Source organism: Apus apus, chromosome 3 (assembly GCF_020740795.1).
Source record: "Apus apus isolate bApuApu2 chromosome 3, bApuApu2.pri.cur, whole genome shotgun sequence".
In the NCBI taxonomy this organism is placed as follows: domain Eukaryota; kingdom Metazoa; phylum Chordata; class Aves; order Apodiformes; family Apodidae; genus Apus; species Apus apus.
Genome location: NC_067284.1, coordinates 97222314 through 97247754, shown reverse-complemented (window position 1 = coordinate 97247754; position 25441 = coordinate 97222314). Strand labels below are relative to the sequence as shown.

Sequence of the window (25441 nt, the reverse complement as noted above, 5' to 3'; positions counted from 1 at the left end):
ACCAAGAGTAAAAATCTAATATATACAGTAACAGTATTCCATACCAGAGAAGCAAATTGTACAAATCCAAGCAATCCGTAAAAAAAATAGCAGTCCAAAGGTTGAATAGTTTAAAAGTATTCCAAGCATCAGAATAAGATTCTCTTTTTATATGTAAAGCAGTGAAACATTTTTAAGAAATCACAGACAGTAGGTACAGTGCTGAGATACATTAAGCTGGTTGAGTGTCTAAACCTTAAAGGAGCCCTACTGCTGTATTTGGAGCAAAAGAAGCTGTGTGACTGTCGGTCTAAGGTGATTGATGGGCTCAGATCCGGTAAGCACTCTTCTTATTGGCATTTCACAGGCAGCATATATGCAAAATAACTGTGCTAAGCACACAAAATTAAAGTTTTCATTTAAGCCTTAATCTGATCGTTGTGAAGGCATGTAGGGCACAGTCCAGCAGTATTCTTGGCATGGAATAGGCTAAATCATACATTCAAGCTTTAACAGAAGACTGTTACACCACCCATAAATATACTTGCTTTTCCCAAGGGTGAGTGATAATTATTCTTTTTTTTTTCCACAGCTTTCCTTCAATAGGTCTGAGTTTTATGACTTTTGAAGGTTAAGAATCTTTTTGTAGATAATACTATCCCCTTCAGAATCTGGTGCAGAAATTTGCTGTTAGTACAGTATTGTGCTCAGAGGAAAAAATGGTATTCATCCTTTATCTCCAAAAATAGCTGCATTAAAGCATTCCTACTCCTTTTCGTTTCTTCTAGATTGAGCAACAGATAATGCACTCACAGTATTTGGCTCAAGGTTGGGAAGAGATCAAACAAATGAAGGCTGAGCTCTGGATATATTTCCAGGATGCAGATCAACAATTACAGAATTTGAAAAGGAGACGGGCAGAGCTGGAGCTAAACATTGCCCAGAATATGGTACTCCAGGTTAAGGTAAGGAGATTTAAGATTAAGAGCAGAAGATAAGGACGATGTTAATCCCATGTCTGATATTATTATAATCCATGTTATGTGTATATATCACATAGAATTGCTAGTGTGTTCTAAGAAAGAGCAGAGAAGACAGAAAAAAGGTTTCCGTATTGATGCTACAGGGTGACACAGAAAGTAGAACACTGTACCTTAATATTTTTAAGGTTTTATTTTATAACAGTAGACAATTCTCAGCCTACTGTTCTGATTTGCCTTCACTTTTAATAGGCTAATAACTCATAACAGTAGACCTGAAGATAAGCTCTGCAATTTGTACTTGTGAAGTTCTTTGATTCCAATACTTCTGAATTATCTAGAACCATTTCAGATTTAGTCAGGGAAACTATTCAGTGTTGCTGGACTTTGAAAATCACTGAAGAATAGGTTAAAAAGAAAGAAAATTTAGTTTACCTAAAACAGTGAGACAAATGCCTTCAGATCTTCACTTATTCGTTTACAGATGAGAAGGGTTTTATGGCTATTCTGCATACACCACAAATGTCTGTAAAGTAAAAAGAAGAAACTGAAAAACAGATTAGTTCTTTGCTAAATGATTAAATGCTTGGGGTTTGCATTTTTGGTCTAGACTTTTCTTGTATTCTTGTTCTGTTTTGCTAGGAGTCAGGTAAGAAGTAAACAGCACTTTCTCTTCATGACTGTGCTACAGAAGTGTTTGAACAAAGTCATAGTCCTAGAAGAAGCACAATGTGGGCTGACAGCTGTTAATCAGAGTCCAGGAAAAAGAAGGAATCTGTATTTCTTCACTATTTAAGCCAGGCACCTGATGTACTGTCAGATGTGACACAATGTGTGTTTTTTCCTTGCCATGGTACTTGATGATGCCCAGCTACCTTTGAAGCAGTCACAAAGAGAAATGAGGCAGAACTGGGCAGTAGTATCTCTTCTCTAGAATCCCTGTCAAACACAGCATCCCAGCAAAGTGCTGGAGCTGGGCATGTTTGTTTATTTACAGTTATTGGAACTAGAATTTGGGATAATATATTTATCCTAGACAATGTATAAGTGCTGAAAAGTATTTGATTAGTTTTAGTTGTCAGAATATGGTATATTCTTATTTTGGATTCTCTGTGATTTCTTGTTTGGTAAGAAATGTGTGTACAGATGGACTCCTGTATTTGCTGGAATTTATTAACTCAAATAGCATCATACCTAGATAACAATTGGCTTTTCTCAGTAATGACAGTAATAATGGTTGCTATTATAGAAGTAGGAACAAAACAAAGTATGGATGTGGGGGCTCACTGACTCATGGACTCTGCTTCTTATTTTTAGTCTCCAATGAAAATGGAAGAAAAATGAGCTAGAAACAGTACTGATAAAATTAATTGTCATAAGACCTTGTGAAAGCTGTGCTAGTCTGGAAGCTAGGGCAATAAGGTGTGACTTGATGGTGATTTCCGTTCATTACTGGCACTTGGAAACTGCTCTGATTTGTCTGTAACCAACTTGTCCCCATCTGAGAAGATGAGGAGAGAAGGCACTTTTTCCAATTTACGTCTGCAAAGGATTTGCCTGGGCAGATAATTAGTCCTTACACAATTTATTTATTTCAGAGTTTTTATTTAAATTCCATTTTATAATTCTGAAGAGGTGACACCATATTGTTTTTGACTATTGTCTTTTTCAGGAATTCAGTCAGAAGTTGCAGTCTAAGCAGTCAGCTCTTACCTCTGTGACTGAGAAGATGAACAAACTAACCCAAGGGCAGGAATCACCTGAACACAAGGAAACAGGAGAGCTGAGCAACCAGTGGCTGGATCTCTGCCTTCAGGCACATGGTTTGCTCCTACAGAGGGAAGAGGATCTGCAGAGGACAAGGGATTATCATGACCGCATGCATGTAGTTGAAGTTTTCTTGGAAGAACTCACAAAAGAGTGGGACAACCTGGCTAGGTAAAAAACATGGAAGCACGCACAAAGCTGATTTAGTGCACGTTAGCTGGAAGAGCAGTTTACAGAGTGTCTCTTGAGTTAGATCCTCTAAAAATCAGTTTTACCATGTTTAATTAATAGCAGGCCTCTCTAATTAATTATAGGACTATTAGTTGTATTGAAATAGTGTTTGAGAAGCCAAATTTTCAGTGTTTGTCTTTAAGGCAAGTACCGATTGATCCCACCTTAGAGTATAGCATTTCAAGCATTTTTACTATTTTGTTTGAACTCTTCATTACTGTTTACTATGTTTCATGAGCTTTTTTCATTGTGATATTGTGTTTTGTCTATTAGACTATTATATTAAAATTTAGTTGCTTCTGCTAAACTATTGCAGCTACTTCGTATAGCATACACACCAGCTTTGTGTAATATTGTGAGAGTCTATTACTGTTGTTCCACTGTCATGGAACAAGATTCACTTGCACCTCAATACTTGTACATAGGTGCAATATAACCCGTATATTCTGCAGTATTCATGTTAGTTTGTATGGTCAGCCTGATGATCACTTTGCAGATGAAAGGGAGAGGAATAAAAAACTTATAAATTAATATTCAGGACTGGTACTTTCAAAAAAATGTAAAAACTGGAGGTATTTATGTCATACTGATTTCAGTATACAGTAGGCTTAGAATTCAACATGACTTCTTTTAAAACCCTATCCTCAAATAGGATCTAATAATTAATTTCTGTTGTGTTCATTTTGATAACAGATCTGATGCTGAAAGTACAAATGTGCACCTTGAAGCTTTGCAAAAATTAGCACTTGCACTGCAGGAAAGGGGATTTGCTCTGGAAGATTTGAAAGACCAGAAACAGAAGATGACAGAACATCTGAATCTTGATGACAAAGAATTAGTAAAGGAACAATTTGGTCATTTTGAGCAACGCTGGACTCAGCTGGAAGATCTTGTCAAAAGGAAAATTCAAGTTTCTGTTTCAACCTTAGAAGAGCTCAGTTTGGTGCATTCCAAACTTCAGGAATTAATGGAATGGGCAGAGGAGCAGCAACCTAGTGTCTCAGAGGCTCTTAAACAGAGCCCACCTCCAGATTTGGCTCAGAGTCTTCTAATGGATCATCTTACCATTTGCAGTGAGCTTGAAGCCAAACAGCTTGTTTTGAAGATGCTTGTGAAGGATGCTGACAGGGTGATGACCAACCTAGGGCTCAATGAAAGGCAGGAGCTGCAGAAAGCACTTTCTGATGCACAGCACCATGTAGGTTGTCTCAATGATCTGATTGGCCAAAGAAGAAAGCACCTGAATAAAGCATTGTCAGAAAAGACTCAGTTTCTTATGGCAGTCTTTCAGGCTACAAACCAAATTCATCAGCATGAGAAGAAGGTAACATTTCCAGAACACATTTCTCTGTTCCCAGAAGATGTGAACAAACAGATCAGGACTTGCAAGAATGCCCAGGCTAACCTGAAGGCCTATCAAAATGACATCACAGGGTTGTGGGCTCAAGGAAGGGATTTAATGAAAGAAGCAACAGAACAAGAAAAGAATGAAGTGTTAGATAAATTGCAAGAACTACAGAATGTGTATGACACTGTTTTACAAAAGTGTAACCAGAGATTGTTAGAACTGGAGAAAAATATAGTTTCCAGGAAATATTTCAAAGAAGACTTAGATAAAGTTTGTCATTGGCTAAAACAAGCTGATATTGTCACATTCCCAGAAGTCAGTGTAATGAATAGTAACTCCGAACTGTACACACAGTTGGCAAAATATCAACAGATTCTTGAGCAATCCCCAGAATATGAAAATCTGTTACTCACACTGCAAAGAGATGGCCAAGAAATCCTACCATCACTTAATGAAGTAGATCATTCTTATCTGGATGAAAAACTTAACATTCTCCCTCAGCAATTCAGTATTGTCACTGCTCTGGCAAAAGAAAAATTATATAAGGTTCAGGAAGCAATTTATGCCAGAAAAGAGTATGCCTCTTTGATTGAGTTGACAAGTAAAGCTCTGACTGAACTAGAAGATCAGTTTGTTAACATGGACAAAGCTCCAGCTGCTGTTTTAGCCAAAGAAGCTGTGTCACTCCAGCAGGCCTACAGAGATCTCTTAGGTGAGGTGGTGAGCCTTGGTGCAGCAGTGGATGAACTAAACCTGAAGAAGGAGGCCTTTCGAAGCACTGGCCAGCCATGGCAACCAGATGAGATGTTAAAACTTGTCACGCTATATCACAAGTTGAAGAGGCAAATAGAACAGAAAATCAACCTGTTGGAAGACACAATAGAAGCATGCCAGGAGCATGAGAAAATGAGTATGCAGTTTGAGGCACAACTAGAGGCAGTGAAGAAAGAGCAGATTAAGGTAAATGAAGAAACACTCCCAGTAGAAGAAAAATTGAAAACATACCATTCTCTGGTGGGCAGCTTGCAAGAGATGGAGAGTCTTCTGAAACGAATAATTGAGCATCTAGAAGCCCTTTCTCCTCAGCTTGACTCGTCTGCATGTGAGAGAACAAATCAGCAAGTGCAGTCTTGGCAAGAGCAACTAAAGTCTTTGCATGCTGCCATTGGTGACACTGTGATGGAGTGTGAGAACAGACTTGTGCAAAGCATAGACTTCCAGACAGAAATCTGCCGCTCACTTGACTGGTTGAGATGGGTGAAAACAGAACTTAATGGGACATTAAGTTTGGACCTCAAACTGCAAAGCATCCAAGAAGAAATCCGAAAAGTTCAGATACATCAGGAAGAAGTGCAGTCAAGCCTGAGAATAATGAATGCACTGAGCAATAAAGAAAAAGAGAAATATATGAAAGCAAAGGAGCTGATACCTTCTGACCTGGAAAACACACTTGCCGAGCTGACAGAACTAGATGGTGAAGTTCAAGAATCTATACACATGAGACAGGTTAGTGCATGCTAAGTGTCATTAGTTTCTTGCTCAAAAAGCTGAAAAATATGGCTCTGTGGCACAATGTTTGTAATCATAATGAAAACAATTTATGTTAATAAACCTGTTGTTACGGGGTTTTATGACTTACATTGTGATCTGTTGCCATGGATGACTTGGGGAGAGAGGGGGAAAAGGGAGAAAAGGATTCCTTTAATATGCATGTAGACTCTCCAGAGAGAGGGAAAAGAAAGCAAGAGCAGGCAAAATGCAGGCTCTCAACAGAGATATTTTTTTTTTCCTGCAGTGAATTTTATGGGCCTCAATAAGGTTTTCCTTTTTATTTCAGGCTACCTTGAACAAGTTATATAGCCTCTGCCAAAGATACTACCAAGTGATGCAGATAGCAAATGACTGGCTTGAAGATGCTCAGGAATTTCTACATTTAGCAAGAAATGGTCTTGATGTTGAGAACTCTGAGGATAACCTGAAGAACCACATGGAATTTTTCAGCACAGAAAGTCAGTTCAATAATCATTTGATGGAGTTACAGGGCCTTGTGTCTGAGATAGAGCCCTTTATCCAAACCACAGCAAGACAGCAGCTGATGCAGAATGTAGCTGCATTGGAGGAAAAGGGCAAAGGGACAAAGCAAGAAGCCAAAACCCAGCAAGAGCAGTTGCAAAGGTATAATAACATGTTGGGCTTTTTTCTTTTATTTTAAGATGACCTCAGTGATAAAAGAAAAACGTTATCATGTTAATTGGAGTTTCGTAAAATGTTTGTGTGACTGATGAGAAAAGTTGATGCTGACATTCAGAGTTGTTGCATTCTGTTTTCTCCTCTGCCACTGACTGCCTTGATGGGAGATTCTGAGAAGAATATGATAAAATTATATAAAGCTTGGAACACCACCAAGAAGACAAGCAGGGAATGACTGGCACTTATTTCGCCTGGTGCGAGACCTATGTAGAAACAAATGAAATTGAAGCAGACATTTTGAACTAAAAGAAAATACCATTTTAATGATAATACCTATGTTACTTATTATGCCTGAATGTTACGGATTCCAAAAGTTTGGGTGGGTTTGAAACACAACCCAAACAAAGATTTTTGTTTTACCGTCACTGTGGAAATGTCTATCAAGGGCAATTTAATGCCACGCTGTGTCTGTAAGGCACAGCTGAAAATCAGGAGTGCATGCTTCTAAGTATTCTCTTTCCTAACAATCTTTTTTTTAATTGGAAAATATGTGTAATAGCAAAATGAAGCAGTTACATTGAAAACTAGGTGCAATAATATTTCTAATTTTCAAATGCTTTCGTATCACATTAAATTGTTCTTTCTGGAACTGTATTTTTAAGGTGTGCTTCAGAATGGCAGGTGTATCAGACAGCAAGACAGAAGGTTATTGAAGTGATGAATGAAGCTGAGAAAAAATTATCTGAATTCTCAGTAGCTAAAGCTGCTTCTTCTCATGAAGCAGAAGAGAAATTGCTAACACATAAGGTAAGGTACTGAGAATTATGTTAAATCCTTTTCCTTCAGTGCAAACAAATGTACATTATCTAAGTCCCTACCTGTGGCAACATTAAGTTTTTAGATCTTTTCCTGTAGTGCTTAACTGTGTCATAGCCCACCAAGAGGTGTTTTGTGTTGTGCAGAATACACATTTTGTTTGTGGGGTGACCAGGACAGTTTTAATTGCTTTTCAGCTTAATGTCTGTCTATATGCCTGTGACTGTAGAGAACTGGAAGGAAACAGAAGATTCCTAAATGTCTTGGGTGCATAACACCCAAAACTTTGTACCCTACAAGAAAATGGGATCAATAGAAATGTCCATCTACTTTGGATCACATTGAAGAGTTTTACTAAGACTTTCTACTCTTAACATTTAGGGTGCTAATCAGTTGCCCAATACAGGCAGTTAGTGACACTTGAGACATCCTGCCTGGTCTCCAGCTGTGTCTCTGTGAAGGCAGAAATCTCCCCTAAGAGTAATGTCATGTCTGCCAGATTCATTAAAATATTCTGATACTCTTGGCCATCTAAAATGGCATTAGAGAAGAATATAACATAAATGTGTATTTAAACACCTGAGTTCATAGAACCATAGAATGGTTTGGGTTGGAAGAGATCTTAAAGATCATGAAGTTCCAACCTCCCTGTCATGGGTAGAGACACCTCCTACTAAAGCAGGTTGCTGAAAGCCCCATCCAACGGTGGCCTTGAACAGTTCACTGGATCCACAACTTCCCTGAGCTACCTGGTCTAGTTTCTTACCACCCTCACACTAAAGAATTTCTTCCTTATGTCTAATATAAGTCTACCCTTTTCCGTCTTAAAGCCAGTACCCTTTGTCTTATTGCTACATGTCTTTCTAACCAGTCCCTGCCAAGCTTTCCTGTAGGCCCCCTTCAGGTACTGGAAGATCACCCCAGAGCCTTCTCTTCTCCAGGCTGAACAACCCCAACTTTCTCAGCCTGTTTTCATATGAGAGGTGCTCCAGTCTTCTGATCATCTTTGTGGCCCTCATCTGGATTTGTTTTAACAGGTCCATGTCCTTCTTGTGTTGGGGGCTCCAGAACTGGACACAGTTTTCCAGGTGGGGTCTCATGAGAGTGGAGGGGGAGAATTCCCTTTATTGACCTGCTGGCTAGAAGGGACCTGAATACTCAATTCCATGCCTTCTGAGAGGCTAGTAAGGAAGTGAAAATGTGATTGCACCCAATTTCTGCTCATTACAGAGAGCTGTATTTTGGACCACGTCCTTCAAGTAGCTGAGCCACTTATGCATATGAAAAATAAAGTGAGACCTAACCAGCTCATTCAGCATAGAGTATCTCCTCTTTGTCTACATTTGGTGGCTCATCTGATGGAAAGGGTGTTGAATAGTTATAAGTTGAGCTGTAAAAGAAGAAAACAGTGCTTATTTTTGCTTTTTCAGACTGTTGTGTCTGTAGTGAATTCTTTCCATGAGGAGATCACAGCCCTTGAAGAAAAGGCTTCACAGCTGGAAAAGGTTAGCAATGATGCCAGTAAGGCAACTATAAGTAGGTCCATGACAACAGTTTGGCAGCGTTGGACACGGCTCCGGAATGTAGCCCAAGAGCAAGAAAAAATTTTGGGAGATGCAGTGCAGGAATGGAAGGGCTTTAATGATAAGGTAACGTCTGCTCTTCGTAAATCCTCCTTTATTAACTGTACATAGGTTTTTACTCATTATACTGCCTTATTAGTCACCTTATGGTAGATAAAGCTGGTAGCTTTATAGCTTTTTACTGGGGTGAAGTATCGGAAGAGTATGAAGTTGCTATTTTCTAAATTTATGCAGTGATATTATTGCCTGTCACTGCTCATGGATCATGTGTGTCTCTTTTTTTTTTTTTCTTTGTATTCTACCTGTCCCTTTTTATGTGTTGTCCATAATTTTATGCTCAGATTGCAGGTTCTCTGAGAATAGGGATCATCTTTTAGTTAAATGTATTACTTGTGCCAAATATGGGTCTGCCCTGGGGTAGATAGAGCTCTCAGTCCTATGGCAATAAAGATAATAAATGCTAAAAAATATGATGAGCCACTCACCACTTGACAAGAAAATCTCTTAGCAAGTCCTACTCCAGTGTCAAGAGCTAGGGCTAGCTAGCTAGATCTAGCACTAGAGCATGGATTTATATATGTCATAGACACTGCTGCACCAGCCCTATACCACAACTGTTTCACAGCATCTAAATATACAGCACTGAGTTTAGCATCTTTTGGTGTTGGTTGTATTAGCTACTTTTTAATCACATTATTGACAAGACGGCATCTCCTCCCATAGATTCAGAAAGCCACCATAGTAATAGATCAGTTACAAGGTCGCTTACCAGAAAGCTCAGTGGAAAAGTCAACTAGAACAGAGCTCCTGGAACTCCTGGATTACCACAGCAGTTTCCTTCTGGAGTTGGAGCATCAGCTGTCATCTTTGGGCCTGCTCAAACAGCATGCTGTCAGTGTGCTTCAAGATGTGGAAAGAAAACCTCCATCTAAGGAGGAACTACCAGTCATGCAAGAAATCAAAGCAATGCAAGATCGATGCCACAAGTAAGGCAATATTTTAAAAGATTCTCTAGAAAAATTGTACCTTATAATTCATATAGTTCATGTATAATTGTTATCATCATTAACAATTACCACATTTAAAATAAATATTAGTTATTGTATTTAGAAGAAGCATCATATGAATTTTAAATTATCTTCAGTTGATTTTGAAATAAGTTTCTGCCATTATGTTTTATTTCTATCAGCAGGAGTATGCATTTTTGGAATATGTACTTTTTGCCTTGCATAATAACAATAATTTATGTAAAGGTTGTATAAGCTACATTACATTTATAAATTATTTTAAACCCTTCCATTGCATCTCACTCTTAACAGTGACCATTTATCTTTTTGTATCCTAAGTTTAGATTAGTTTATCACTTTGTTTCCCGTTGGAAGCATTTAGTACCAAAAGTAGGTATACTATGAAATTTACAAGGATATTTATTGCATATGCAAACAAAACATATCTTAACATTTCACCCTGTGGTTATATGAATGTTAATCTAAACATACAATGTCTTCCTGTCATGTATAAACCAGGAAATTTTATGGCTTAAGTTGCAGGGCTTATGTTCACTTCATAACTGCACTAAGATGCCATTAACTGGATCTCCACAGTGAGAAGAGGGAGAGCGACAGAGAAAGAAAACACTATAAACTTGGCACCTAGCCTGTCCAAAGTTAATTGTGTTCATACATAACTGATTACAGTAGAATAGCAATCCCTGTAGAAAATGTAGAAACTGCACTGACAATTAGTGCAGTCTGTTGTGATGAGCTCAGATGTAGGTGTCTGTATTGTAAACATTTGCATTCCTTCAAAAGAGTTGTGCAGTTGAAGTCAAAATATATAAAAAGCTAATTAGAAGGAATGGGCTGAAGAATGTGTACTGCTTTAGTAGTCTGTTGCAACACTGCTCCAGTTTTTGTTACTATGGATGTGGGTCTATCAGTCATTACCTTTATTATTTGGTATTTTTTGGCAAAGCAGTGTTTTGAGACCTTGCATAGTTCTTTGCAAATAGTTTTAATTTCTTTGTTTCTGAAGTATGCAACAGAAAGTGAAAAAGGGTGTGAAGATGGTGAAACAGGAGCTGAAGGAGCGTGATGATGTTGAAGCAGAAATGAATACTGTCAAGTCCTGGATCCAGGAAACAAAAGAGTATTTATTAAGCCCTGATGTGGAAGTGGATACTCAACTTCATGAGTTGCAGGTATATAATTTTTTTCAATTTCCAATATTAATCTTCATTATAATCTGCTAATGAGTGTTAATCAGTTAAAACAAAATAAAAACCAAAACAAACAAACACACACACACACACAAACACACACACACACAAAATATTACACTCAAATTCAAATCTGACAATATTCTTTAGTTTTGGAGTAAGCCACTAGACAAATTCATAAAGCATGAGGTAGCTGATGGGCTGCAATACCTTGTTTTAAAGATACTTAAGATTTGCATTTAAGCACTTTTGCAAATCAGCATATTGTTTAGTAGTATTTCTCCTCTCCTCTAAGATATGGGGGAACTATAGAATGTGAACGGACAGAATGCGATATTTCTTGGCAGTCTTTTGGGGCAAGGAGGCAAGCAACAAAATAAAATAAACTCATTTCACTGGAGGTTCTGAAAGCTTGACATTTTCTACATACATGTGGTCACAGAGGAACAGAGAACTGGACAGTCATAAATGAGAATTCAGGAAATACCAAGCTACAATTCTTTTTAATAAACCAATAAAAATTTTGAAAGTGGATAGCTTTGTTGCAAGCTGCATGAAATGTTTGCATTTTCTAAGTTTACACAGAAATGTTTTTCCCATTGTTCTCAGCAATACTGTTTTTCTGTCATTAGTCTCTCCTTGGTGAAGTAACCACTCATCGCCAGGCTGTTGAAAAAATGGCTGAACAACAACAGAATAAGTACTTGGGGCTTTATACCATTTTGCCTTCTGAACTTTCTCTTCATTTAGCAGAAGTTGGGCTGGACCTTGTAACTGTACAAGATCAGGTAAAGCATAGTAGATAAATACATTACAAATCTATAGTCCTTTAAACTTTATAACTTAGTGGAATACAGTAGCCAAATGTTGTCAAACTATGACAGTGTGGAGTAGTTTAATTACCTTCATTTAAATTAAATGAAGTTAATTTAAACTTAATTTCCTTTCAGGAGGAGAGATTTCTGATTACTGAATTTATTTCCTATTCTTGACAGATTCAAACCAAAGAAAGAGAAACTCAGCAGATCAAAAGATTGAATCAAGAGTTCAGTCAGAAAATTCAGGAGATAGCAAGTGAACTAAATGCCATTCTTTCAAAACTGAAAAAGAAAACAAATGATATAGCACAAGCTAAACTTGAACAAAAGGTAAGACTAAGGCTTTCCTTATTTGGTTAAACGATAAATTCTTCTGAGTTGGGACATTCACTTCGTACCAAAGTTGTATTTGTGAAGGTTTGCATGACACATTTTTTGGTAGTTCAACAGAAGAATAGACAGAAATTAGTTTTGACTGATGAGATTTTAAAATTATATTATTTGCAAACTAGCCCATACAGGGACTCAAGTTAGTAACAAGACTTGGAGGAAGAAGCTGAGAATGAGAGCAAGTCAGATGGACCAAGTTATGCTGTGACATAGTACCCTTATTTAAAGATAATGAGTATGACTGCAACCTGGGAAAACCTAAGAGGCTGGCCAACTGCTCCTTGTCCCAGCCTGTATTGGAAAGTACAGCACAGTACACCTTTATTTGCGATAACCAGAATTTTACTTAGCCAGTAGTCCATTTCCTATCATGTGGTGCAATAATGAGGCAAAGAACTACTGGTGCGGTTAAGGGGAATGGAAAGGACTCTTAGTTCCTTGTCTAGGTATTCTTAATCTTAGGTATGTGCCACACTCCAAAAAGCTCATCTGTACTGAAGTATAGTGGCTAAGTTAGGATTATTATATGAGGGCAGAGGATTTTTGGGGGGGTTGGAGAAGATGTTGAGGGTGAGGATTTTTTTAGTTTTGTTTGGTTTTTAACTAGTCAAAAATAAGCTTGACCAAATTACTGTCTGGAAGTAAACAAAGGAGAAATTAGGAGAAGATGTGGCATGTCTGGTATGGCAAAAATTCCATGTTTATTTTGATGAGTTGCTCTCAATATGCTCCAAAGTATCATTTGCTTTGCAGGATGTATCACTGAAATATATCCCTTTAAAACTGGTGTGTCTCCTTCGTCCCCGTAATTAAGCAGAAAGCCAGTGAAATGGGCCTTCCTATGCTACATAGATGAAAACTCTTCCACTGGAGATTCAGTAAAGTTCCTCAACTGTGTTTATGTCAGCACTCAGCTGATACTCCTGAGACTGGGTTGGCTTTGATTACAGCAGTAAATATTTTTATATTAACATTGAAACTGAATATGAAAAATAAAACAAAAATCTGTCTTAAATCCATGTAATTCAAGTCGGGTGGATCCTTCCCTCATTTTTAAACAGTATATAAATTCTGCACTGTGTCTATAGTAGATATATTTATTTATGTTTACCTGAGATATGTGTCTTTTTATCTAGATGAGCAGTTCAACATCTTTCTCTACCTGTAGACATTTATGTCACTAAGTCACACTACTGTTCATGGAATAATATTTATTGTAATAGTTGATCATAACTTATACTTGAAGGTGTGTCTGCGAGGACAGCCCTAACCTGAAGAGCTTGGAGTATCTTCTTGAAGCACCTGTAGTTAGAGTAGTGTTCTGAATCAATTTTTGTCTGATTGCAGTTTATATTTCTAAAAATATTGTAAAGGAGCTAGAGTGTTTGAGACTTATTTTATTGATATTACAAAAACAATGAATTGTTAACACCTTAGGTATAAAAACAAAATCAAATAAAAAAACCCCAACAATACCCCCTCCCCAAGAAACTGTAGTCAGTAAGTGTTTTATCGATCTATGGGAAACACAGAAAACCTTTTAGGTTTCCTTTTTAAACTTTACAGAAACTTTGTAACTATGGTAAGAAAAACTGATTTTAAAATCTGCTTCTATTGAAAGTCTAGCACAATCCAAGACTGCTCCTGTGTCAGGATCAAGCTGTGCAACTGCAAGTTTCAAATTAAAATGAAAGCTTATATAATGCATTCATGAGTCATTACATATTTCTGAGTTTGTAAGGGATTATTTTAAGACAGCAAGAAAACAAAACCTCTTTCCAGTAATGAAAAATCCTTGTCATGGCAATGTGTACTGACTATTGATTTCAAAAACAAACACAGAAAGGTGGGCAAGAACAGTTAATGTCACTCTGAAATTGCTCAGTCTTTTGCTATGGAAGTGAAAAAGTTTATCCATTTCAACCATGAAGTCAGAGAAGAAAGAGTAATGGCACACATTTAAGAGATGACCAGACTTCCTGCTCTTCTGCCTTTCTGCTTAGACAAGCATTGTTGGTTTCCAGCCAGAATAAAAATGGAACAAAAAACTGAGACTTTGGACAGGGCATAGAAGTTGCAAGTTGGCCTAGAAAGAAACAACCGGACAGCTAACACTTTCTGGATCACTGATTTTTTTCTTTTTCTGTCTAGATCCTCAGTGAAGAGTTAGACAGCTGCAACATAAAGCTGTTGGAATTAGATGCATCAGTCCAGGACTTTGCAGAGCAGAATGTACCACTGGCTAAGCAACTGGCTAACAGGATTGGGAAACTCACTGCCTTGCACCAACAGACGGTACAGCAGGCTGAGTACAGAGCAGCTAAGCTCAGTCAGGTACGATCTCCAATCCTTTCTGCTGTTTCTTTTCAGAAGCAGAAGGAACACACAAACTTCATGTTTATCTTCACATAGTTATACAAGAAGGGGCATTCCTTGGCACATCTGCCTATTATTAGTCAGGGCTTGCATCACAGAAAGGCAAGAGACTGGTCAGATCAGGAGTGTAGAAAAACGCTGAGATGCTGTTTTAACATCCTTTTCCATTAATCATTTGCTAGTTGTTTCCTCTGGTGCCCTGAAAAGATTATGGACTTCCCACAGAAGCATGACAGGCAATACTATCTCATTGTACTTTTTGGGGCCTCTGTCTTACCATTGTTACCTATATTTGCAGAAGAAAAGAAAAGAAAAAAAAAGAAAAGAAAAGAAAAGAAAAGAAAAGAAAAGAAAAGAAAAGAAAAGAAAAGAAAAGAAAAGAAAAGAAAAGAAAAGAAAAGAAAAGAAAAGAAAAGGAAAGGAAAGAAAAGATAATGCTTTGCTCTAGTCATAATTTATGAAGGGTGAATATAATTTGTAGATTCAATAGAAAAGTCTAGATACAACAGTCCTGATAATGCATAATGTTTACACAACACTTCAGCATTCATAAAGATGCTTCCCTTGAGGTTTGAAGTCCCTGAAACTATTCCTTATGTATTTTTTTTGCTAATTGTTGTTATCCCAAAAAAAGTCTATTAAAAGCAAAGAAATTGATTTTCTGTGGTTCTGCCATCAGTGCCCTGATAAATTGAGTTCTCTCTTCTGTGTGCATAAAGAAGCTTCTATAAAGCTTGAAAAAGATAACTATTTTGTTAGATTCTTTTCAGTTTCCTCTGGAAAACTTTTTAGAAAATTACTATCAAAGTAAGAGTTCAGTCAAAGGTACTTGGGGAAGGAGTTTATCTATTAGGATATTTTTGTTCAGCACCAAGACATGAAGTGCTATAGGTAAGGCAAACTGCATGCAGATACAGTTCTGTCACCTAGGATTTGATCCATCCTTCATACAGGAAAACTGCATGAAGATCAGTGAAATTATTCCAGCTAAATGGAAGAAAAAGGGAACTAAACAGTACTTTACTAAATAGAAACTGGATGAATCAGAAAGCAGTGCTTTTGTCCTGTATTTTGAAATAAGTGCAATGTTTCTCTTTTTGGAAATAGAACAGGCTGAGTAGACAAAGCAGGTTTTAAATAAAGATGATTTTGGTGATGACATCATGGAAAGAGTAAAAAATAAGAAATGACATAGACAGGTTTGCAGTATGCCACAAACTGAGCAAGAAGGCATTTTGGAACTTACGTGTGAGGCTGAATATGTGCAGGAAGTGTACCCTCTAGAGATATATTTGAGTATCAATGCACTCTTCCAGTGTGAGCTAGATTCTTGTAGTATCTTTTTTCCACTGAAATAGATACGTTTATTAATGGAAGCAGACCTATTTTAACTCTATAAATACAGAAGTAATTAAACTGAGGGAGTGTGGGCTTGATGAATGGACAGTGAGGTGGATTGAGAGCTGGCTGTGTAACAGAACTCAGAGGGTTTGATTAATGGAGCAGGGTCAAGTTGGAGCCCTGTAACCAGTGGTGTCCCCCAGGGGTCGACACTCGGTCCGGTCTTGTTCAACGTATTCATCAATGACCTGGAGGAGGGGACAGAGCATATCCTCAGAAAGTTCGTTGATGATGCAAAACTGGGAAGAGTGGCCAACACTCCAGAGGACTGTGCTGCCATCCAGTGTGACCTGGTTAGGCTGGAGAGCTGGGCAGAGAAGAACCTAATGCGGCTCAACAAGGGCAAGTGTAGAGTCCTACACCTGGGGTCGAAGAACCCCATGCACCAATATAGGTTAGGACCTGCTGGAAAGCAGTTCCAAGGAGAAGGATCTGGGAATCCTGGTAGATAGTAAAATATTCATGAGCCAGCAATGTGCACTTGCTGCCAAGAGGGCCAATGGAATCCTGGGGTGCATAAGGAAGTGTGTGGCCAGTAGGTCAAGAGAGGTCATTCTCCCCTTCTGCTCGGCCCTGGTGAGGCCACATCTGGAATACTGTGTCCAGTTCTGGGTTCCCCAGTTCAAGAGAGACAGGGAACTACTAGAGAGAGTCCAGTGGAGGGCAACAAAGATGATGGCGGGGTTGGAGCATCTGCCTTATGAGGAAAGGCTGAGTGAGCTCGGACTCTTTAGCCTGGAGAAGAGAAGGCTGAGGGAAGACCTTATTAATGCCTGTAAGTATCTAGAGGGTGGGTGCAGGGAGGATGGAGCCAGACTCTTTTCAGTAGTTCCCAGTGACAAGGAACATTGCGGGGCAATGGGTACAAGTTGGAACATAGGAAGTTCCATTTAAATATGAGGAAAAACTTCTTTACCGTGAGGGTGACAAAGCACTGGAATAGGCTGCCCAGTGAGGTTGTGGAGTCTCTTTCTCTGGAGATATTCAAGACCTGCCTGGACGCGTTCCTGTGTGATGTGCTCTAGGCGATCCTGCTTTAGCAGGGGAGTTGGACCAGATGATCTCTAGAGGTCCCTTCCACTCTGATAATTCTGTGATTCCATGAAATTATATTCAACACTAAAGAAAAGTTGTTAAAAAAATCCTCGAGTTAAAAACCGTAAATGAAATAAATGTAATGTTACCATTCTCTAAGAACTCTACAGAATTACATCTTAGGCTTAAGTGGATTTTTGTTTTATATCCAGGCTGCTTCACACTTGGAAGAATACAATGAGATGTTGGAGTTCATATTGAAATGGATCGAGAAAGCGAATATCCTAGTGCATGGTAGTATAACATGGAATTCTTCCTCTCAGCTTCGTGATCAGTGTAAAGCCTACCAGGTAGTTATATGAGCTGTGAAATTTAAACAACAGTGTATAAAGTTCTTTTTCTGAGCAGTGAAGTTTTATTTCCTAAACTTTTTTTGCAGCCTTCCTTTAGGAAAAGTGTCTTTACAAGCTAGGTTTCTTTGACTGTTACCCCAAAGCTTAGAGTTGTTTAATTTTATTTTTTTTTACAACTATTTTGAAGACTAAAATTAACATATATTTTGAATAAAACTATCTGATTCAACGTTGATATGCATGTTTCCTCAAGTACATTGGCTTCACAGCAGCTTTTGACTGAAGAGCATGTCTCTATATACCATGATTCTGTCTCACATAGTACCTCATTGCAGCTGATATTCTTCTAAAACTCTAGTTAATCAAACACAATTTTCAGGTTTGGTTGCACTTTGGTTTTGGTGTTGTTTTTTTGCTGTTGTTTTTTTCTTCTTCACACAAAATTGTAAAAACCTTTATTCTCATCTGAATAGTTTCATATCAAGTGTTTTCAGACTGATACCAAATGGGTGAGTTTCTTCCAGTTGCTTCCTGAACATCTCACATCAGAGTGTTTTGCTGTCCCTGTGACAGTGCAGTTTGTTCTGTGTGTGGAATAGGTGAGTTTGGGATCCGTGGAGGAGCAGTTTGATAAGGTTCAAGCTTGTCTAGTGTTACGTGACCATGTGAAAAAAATAAAATCATAAGATGATCATGTCTCACCAATGTCAAAATAAGACTACATTAAGATTTTTATATATACATTAGTTAATTGTCGACTACATTCACTTACTTTGAGGCAATGTAGTATGTCATGCTTTCTTCTTCAGAATAGGAACCTCCAGGAAACTTGTCCTGGGGAGGCAGCATGTCTGGTTTGTTTTTACTAAGGCTTTTTCCCTGCTTCAAAAGTTGAGGATACACACAGAACACTTTGGTAGCCATTTTTTAGGTAGCATTAATAACTACTGCTCTGCTATAAGACTGCAAGTGCTTTCTGCTGCTTTCTATTAGGTACACCGGGGTTCCAGAACACATCTGATCCCTAGATTGTGTATATTACATTTTCACAGGCAAGTGTGTATAGCAAAACACTAAAATGAGTGAGTTGTTAAGTAGAGCTACTGAAACTTTACAGTTTACTATTTTATTTCCCAGTCTTCATAAGCTGAAGCACTTAAGCATAAATGATTAAGCACATTGCCCGAGCCTTACAGGAAATTAGTAGAACTTAGTAATATGCTTACAGATGTGTAGAAATTGAGGAGTTTGCAGAACAGAAATATAAAGATGTGTTTAATCTGAAGCTCAACTGTGGTGTTCAATTTGTTCTTATCTCCATCTAGACTATGTTGGATGAGTCTGGAGAGATTCATGGTGATCTTGAGGCCATGAGTGATAGGGTTGAGTATCTGGCGAGCGTGTACTGTACTGAAGGAATGTCACAGCAAGTGCTGGAACTGGGGCGGAGAACAGAGGAATTGCAACAAATTATCAAAGTGCGGCTACCAAATCTCCAAGATGCTGCCAAGGTACTTGGATGCAGTTTTTCTAATACTAGCTGACAACTAGGGTAGTTTTTGCATTATTTTTCTGAGACTATTAGCATTGCAGATTGTCTGTGGTCTGTAAGCAGGTATGACTGTGTTGTCCGAAGTTAGATGTTTTGTGCCATTTGAGATGCTGCCTTCATGTGCTGTTCCAGATGGGGACAAGGTTCCTGCAGGTCCTGTCATATCTGCCCATTCTGGATGGATGTACTGGTGATCATGATGTGTCTCAAATGACACTAAGCAGCTGTGTTTAGATACTTGAAAAGTGTCTGTGTTGGCACTCATGCTGTGCCATTTCCTTTATTTTTCTCTTGAAAGATATCTAAAGCCAGCTCTCTGTTAATTCAGATCCGTACTGAACCAGATCAGTTTCCATGATGTAAGGCCTACCCCTACAAGGGAGTGCAATGAAAAGGATGAATGGGCTTTTTAATTTCCCTGACATTTCTGTGCAGCTCTTCCATAAGGATATACTGTTAATATATGTGTATAATGCCTGTGCAAAGCCTAAGGGCATGGTAAACTGGTGCAAGACACAGGGAAAAGCATAGAATTCTCTTCTGCGTGCTCTTACCTTTTTTTAAAAAAAAAAAAAAAAAATTGATACAATAAATCAGGAAAAAATTAATGTTGGAATGACAATTAGTGTATTTATAGGAGTTGAGACTTCTTTCCATTACAAAAGCACATATCAGTAAACTGCAGTTTATGAGCTGAAGGCTTCCATTTTATTTTATTTTTTTTCATGGAACAAAGCAGAGGTTTGCATACAAGTAACCATAGCTTCAGTTTTCAGAGAAATATTGGAACAATTGAATAAACTATTTGTAAGTAGAAGGGACAGAGGATAGTGATGGTTGTGATGCATGTATAAATTTGTAGAAAAGAGGTATGAAAAAGCATTATCGTAACATATGATCTATTCAGAGAGAATAAAAAGAATTTGTTCTTCACATGTGTTATTAATGGATAGTAAGTAGAGGATTGAAATTGCCACAAAAGATAACTGCATGTCAGATCATCAGAAAAAACGTTCTACAAAAAGAGAATACTGGAACAATAGAATATGTCATCTGTAGAGATCTGAGGGACTTGACTGCTGGTGGTCCTTATGAACAGTCTGTAAAGATAAGACAGTTATGTATTATTACAGGAAGATGACTAGAGGACATCTTGAGTTACTTTCTAGGCCTTGAACTTTATTTTAGCTTTATAAAGTACATGCTGTATTTAAGATTGAGGAAGTATTTAAAATAATAACTGTGACTTTGAGATCTCTTTTTCTAGACTGTCATATGATTGGTATTTTTATCCAATATTCTTTGTTAAAACTGTGAATTAGTTTTAGCACTGTACATAAGGGTTGTAGCTACAAAATGCAGACAGATATAGTAGTTTTTTTAATTTTTTTTTATTATTTTTTTTTTAACCCCTGAATCAAATGTGTTGTGTTACAGGACATGAAGAAATTTGAAATTGAGCTGAGAGGACTGCAAGCTGCTCTGGAGCAAGCCCAAGCCACGCTGACCTCTCCAGAGCTCGGGCATTTGAGCTTGAAAGAGCAGCTTTCTCACAGACAGGTAAAAGGCCAGTAACTCAAAATTAGGACTTGCATAGTGTGAGCTTACAAAAGATTAATGAATATTGGTAAGACCGACTGTGGTGTTTCATAGGTGGGTTGTTGTTTCAGAGTCTAGCCCAAAATTACTGCCAAGGGAATAAAGCTCAGTTCTTACCCAGTACTTTTCATCAACAAGTTCTTAAAGTACTTCAAAAAGATGTCTGGATTTCTATCACCATTTTACTGATAGAGATGCAATTAGATAGTGTCTTGATAGCTCACTCAATTATCAACTGGAAAGCTAAGAGAAAATTCACTTTTCCTTAAGCTCAGTACATTTTTCTGTGTTTAGTTGAACTACCTCCTTAAGATATTGCTGCTTTTTTGTATTGCACTTGGCCTACTATCGAGATTTGTCAGCTTGTTATTTTTGGTATCAGTCTCATGACAAAATACAAAAACCCATATTATAACTTCCTTAGCTGCTTAAGAAATGTTTCCTTCTGAAAGCTAATAGAGACATTTAACTGTCCTAATCTGCCCGTGAAAATCCAATATTATCAGGTCCACTTTAGGATTAAAATCTGCACAAAACCATATGGATTAAAGGTAAATTTGCGAAGGTTTCCCTTTTGTTTAAAATACACAGTCTTTTTCTAGGGATTTCAGAATGTAGCACTGATGAGTGTAAGTGAAACACAACTCCTACTGTAAGAGTAAAGAAATACAGAGTTTACACTGTTGTTCATGTGTATTCTCTGTTCTGGCTCTAGCAGGTCTCACAATATGACTTTTTTTTTTGTACAGAAGGGGGCTGTAGCTCTTGCCAGCCTCTTCACCATATCAGAGGGTCATGGGGAGTGTCAAGCTGGCAAGCAGCCCTAGGGAAGCTCTAGGTGCTGATTGCACAATAAAGGAACCTTTTGAAGCAGTATGGGGCCTTCCAGAGGAGAGGGCTCACCAGCAATGTCCAATAGATCATTGTACCGAATCTCTAGCTACATTATGCACCATATGGCATGAAGGAGGAGAAATAAAGAGCAAACCACAATCCTCTCATCAGTATGCACATCAGACCCCCTTGGCTATCTTTCTACATATGGTGTAAGAGAAGGGAGATGACCAGTCCCTTTATCCCTTTATCCTTATTTGCCACGTACATTGTTTAGCTGATTTATACCTCTTGAACTTAAAAACTTTTTCTAATGTGCTATGGTGTTTTTCATCAACTTTGCCTTTTTCTTTTTTATTTTTTTAAATTTTTCGGGGGGTTTTTAATCTATGAATACATTACTCTCCTCAGTGAAGTAAAGAATGCTGATCAATCCTCTTCTCATGCATATGAACAAACATCTTGAATGGACATTGTGAACAAAATAGAAACTATTAACAAAGGTGTCCCCTGCATGATTATTCAAAGGAAAAGATTGCTGCATAGCTGTGTTTCTCCCTGTTTCATTGCCTTTCAAATTTTAAATAACATTTTCAGCCATGGTGTGTATTTTCAAAGGAAGGCCATGAAAACAATTGGATTCATTTGCTGGTTTGAAAATGTGCATCTCTGTCTCAACAGGGAGTTCCCCCTGGATTTTAACTTTAAAATAGGAGTATACATAAATTATTCCCGTGCTGCTTTGATTTGTGGATTTTGTAAAGATGTTTTTTCAAACATGTTAACAGAAATATTTTTGTATTTGCACACTTACAAATAGGTACTAATATACTTTTCCATTAATTAATTCTATTCCTATTATATGGGCTTTTTGTTTAATTAATATTTAAATGAATGCTCATTTCAGAATGGCAACTCCAAATAGGGTGTGTCTTAGAAACCAGATAATCAAATTTGTTTTGTTTAGTGCTTGAATTCATCAAGCATGAAATGCCCTGGGAGTTCTGCAAAACTGGCTTATTGTGGCATTGACTTTGTTTCTAGCATCTCTTATCTGAAATGGAGTCACTGAAGCCAAAGGTTCACACAGTACAAGTCTGTCAGAGTGCCCTGAGGATTCCTGAAGAGGTGGTCACTGGCCTGCCCATGTGCCACAGTGCCCTCCAGCTCCAGGAGGAGGCCAGCCGCCTGCAGCACACTGCCATTCAGCAGTGCAACATCATGCAGGCAAGTGTAACTCCATCCCATGCATTCTTCTGAGTAACCTGGACAGTGCCATACCAATTGTAAGGAAAACAGAGAACTTCATATCTCTCTGCATTTCTCTTTTCCATGTAGTACCATTAGAAAGCTCCCCTGTCTCTAAGTTTAGTCATTTCTGACTCCTGTTATTTTGGGGATTTTAACATTCATATTTGAGTTAACTTGATTCAGTATTTCTTGTAATGCTGTTAGGATCAACTAGACAAGTAGTTAATACACAATTGTATGCAGGTAACCATTGAAGTCATTGCAGTTCACAGTATTTCTTAATGGACTTTTTCCTGACTATATTCCTGCTTTGCTTATCCAGCAAAGTGTGACTGCCAGATAGACGTAAGTTTGCTCCAACTCAGAACTGAGATCAGTTATACTTCGATTAAGTAAATACTTGTTTTCATGTAGACACTCAATATTTTTTTTTCCCTCCCTAGGAAGCAGTGGTTCAGTATGAGCAATATGAGCAAGAAATGAAACATTTACAGCAAATGATAGAGAGTGCTCATCAGGAGATCCAAGACAAGCCAGTATCAACCAGCAACATCCAGGAACTCCAGGTCCAGATTTCACATCATGAGGTAGGAGAGCCAAACTGCATCAACACGGTCTTGATGGCAGCTCATTGATCAAAAAAAACCTTTCATAAGCAACAGTCACAAATTAGCTGAGTAGCTTTTCAGACTTCCTCAAGGCTAGTTGAGCAGACAGACTTTACACTAGATAAGAAACACATGCTATTGGTACAGTGTGAAGTATTAATTTAGTTTATTTAGTTACATGTGTCCTAATCTCCAGGCAACATTATGACAAATGAAAGCATTGCACAATTAAGGGAGAGTTAACATAGATAATTGACCAAGGAGTGTCTCGGAAGTTAGTGATGAGCAGTTAGTCAGGTGATCACTGCTTGTTAAGTGCCCTTTACGTATACATACATACACATATATATATATCTCCATCCTTCCTCATTTCCATCTCAGTAGCATTCTTTAAAAGAACACAAAGGAACTTGGATCACATGAAAACAGTAGTAGATTTGGAGCAAAACTGCACAACGTTCACTCCAAAAGTTGCTTTTAAAGTCGTTGGGAAGAGTTTTGTCTTGTGGAGTTACACGTCCTGCCCTCAAACTCATTGATCTTCAGCCCTTGAATAAGTTAGGCTAGTCTCTGTGCAGACTTCTCACTGTGCTGGAGCCCTTTCTCCTTTCCCTTTTTGTTGTGTATTTCATGGGGTAGAAAATGCACCACTGAATTCTGTGTATCACTTTTGACACCAGATGGCACCATTTCTTCACATTTGAATTAAAAGTTGCTATTATGTGATAGAACTCACTGTTGCATGTGTTGCTCATTTTCTATCCAGTTGTAACAAAAGTTATTTAGTATAAATGCAGAGCAGTTTGCTTATACAAACAGTTTTGGGTTTTGAGTACTGAATTAAAAGTGCTGTTGTTCTCTATTTAAGTGTTCCGGAACAGCAAATGCAGGAGGGCAGCTTCAGTGATAGAGGGCAATATTGCTGGAGAAACAAATGCTGATGAAGGGAGGAAGGAATGAAAAATAGGGCAGATTGATGTTTCATCTGCATTTGAACAAGTTCAGTAGCTAGGAGTCCTTCTAAACGTCTGCAGGAAGACAGCAGCTTTACTCTATCGTGTATGTTGGAATCAACCATAGTGGACAGGTTTTATACTTGTAAGCTTTCAATGTTTCGGGGTAAGGAGTTTTAAAAGCCCGAGATATGCATGTTTTTGGCTCATAGTTTGTCTGCTAAATCCTTCTAGAAAAGCTACTACTCCAAAAGGCAAGTCTGTCAAGATGCTTGCTATGTGTGCTATTATTTAAAAAAACAGTTACTAAATTCCCTGTTGAAACATCTGTGAAAAAGAGCTTAAAGTGACATTTGTAGTAGCTATTTTAGAATTAAAATATGATGAAGAAAGTAGCAGGAAAGTATGCCTTGATTTGTAGGTAGCTTGTATTGCTGTGCATATATGCCACTAATTACACTCTGAAACTATCTTTACCGAGCAGTGTTTCTTTAGACTTTCAGATAGGAAAGTGGGCAAGTATCTCCATACCTGTGAATTATCATAATGGATTATGCAATACTTATAGGACATTGCTTTTATAAGTAATTTATTTTTTATCAAAGTCACGTTTTTACCTCCTTTTCCTTTCCTTTGTTTTCACTTGAGAGAGATATGTTAGATACTCAGTGCTTTGGACATAAATGCCACAAATGTTATTGCATCTTAGTAATATTGATGGAGTTAAGTGAGTATATTGAATGGCAATAATTTCCCACTGATCCCCAGGGATGTCATTCATTGAGCATCAGTGAGTGGCTGGTACATACCAAACAGAGCTGGTAACTATTCCAGCTGCTAGACATGAAGTTGTGGCTTGATTTGATTTTGGTTTGGTTTTCAGTTGCTCTAGGTGATGTTTTATACTGAAGCCTCCAAGGTAAGACTTGGAGTTTCAGGAGAGCTCCTTTTGTAGATTATGTGATAGACAGTGATACCATTGAAACCCAGGCAGAAAAGTGTCATCCTCAGCCTTTGTGCTCCTTCCATTTCTAGCTCTGTGTTTCTCATTATGACTGTTCTGCAGTGACTTCGAGGATATGGTTTCCTGAAAATGTTATACAACCAAAAAAACTGTTTTAATTTTACCGTAGTAAATTTTACATAGCAGTAATCTTAT

General features: G+C 37.9%; 1 protein-coding gene across 2 annotated transcripts in view; it reads left to right on the top strand.

The window, feature by feature from the left end:
• SYNE1 (spectrin repeat containing nuclear envelope protein 1) overlaps positions 1 to 25441 on the top strand; it is a 295834-nt gene that overhangs the window by 170104 nt on the left and 100289 nt on the right. For both annotated transcript variants that reach the window (XM_051615569.1, XM_051615566.1), the window contains 16 exons: positions 768 to 944; positions 2632 to 2897; positions 3651 to 5811; positions 6143 to 6480; positions 7158 to 7302; positions 8742 to 8960; positions 9618 to 9880; positions 10929 to 11094; positions 11745 to 11900; positions 12108 to 12260; positions 14472 to 14654; positions 17345 to 17482; positions 18811 to 18996; positions 20475 to 20597; positions 22515 to 22697; positions 23165 to 23308. In XM_051615569.1, the coding sequence (XP_051471529.1) occupies positions 768 to 944; positions 2632 to 2897; positions 3651 to 5811; positions 6143 to 6480; positions 7158 to 7302; positions 8742 to 8960; positions 9618 to 9880; positions 10929 to 11094; positions 11745 to 11900; positions 12108 to 12260; positions 14472 to 14654; positions 17345 to 17482; positions 18811 to 18996; positions 20475 to 20597; positions 22515 to 22697; positions 23165 to 23308 (5001 nt within the window). The remainder of the gene's footprint in view (positions 1 to 767; positions 945 to 2631; positions 2898 to 3650; positions 5812 to 6142; positions 6481 to 7157; positions 7303 to 8741; positions 8961 to 9617; positions 9881 to 10928; positions 11095 to 11744; positions 11901 to 12107; positions 12261 to 14471; positions 14655 to 17344; positions 17483 to 18810; positions 18997 to 20474; positions 20598 to 22514; positions 22698 to 23164; positions 23309 to 25441) is intronic.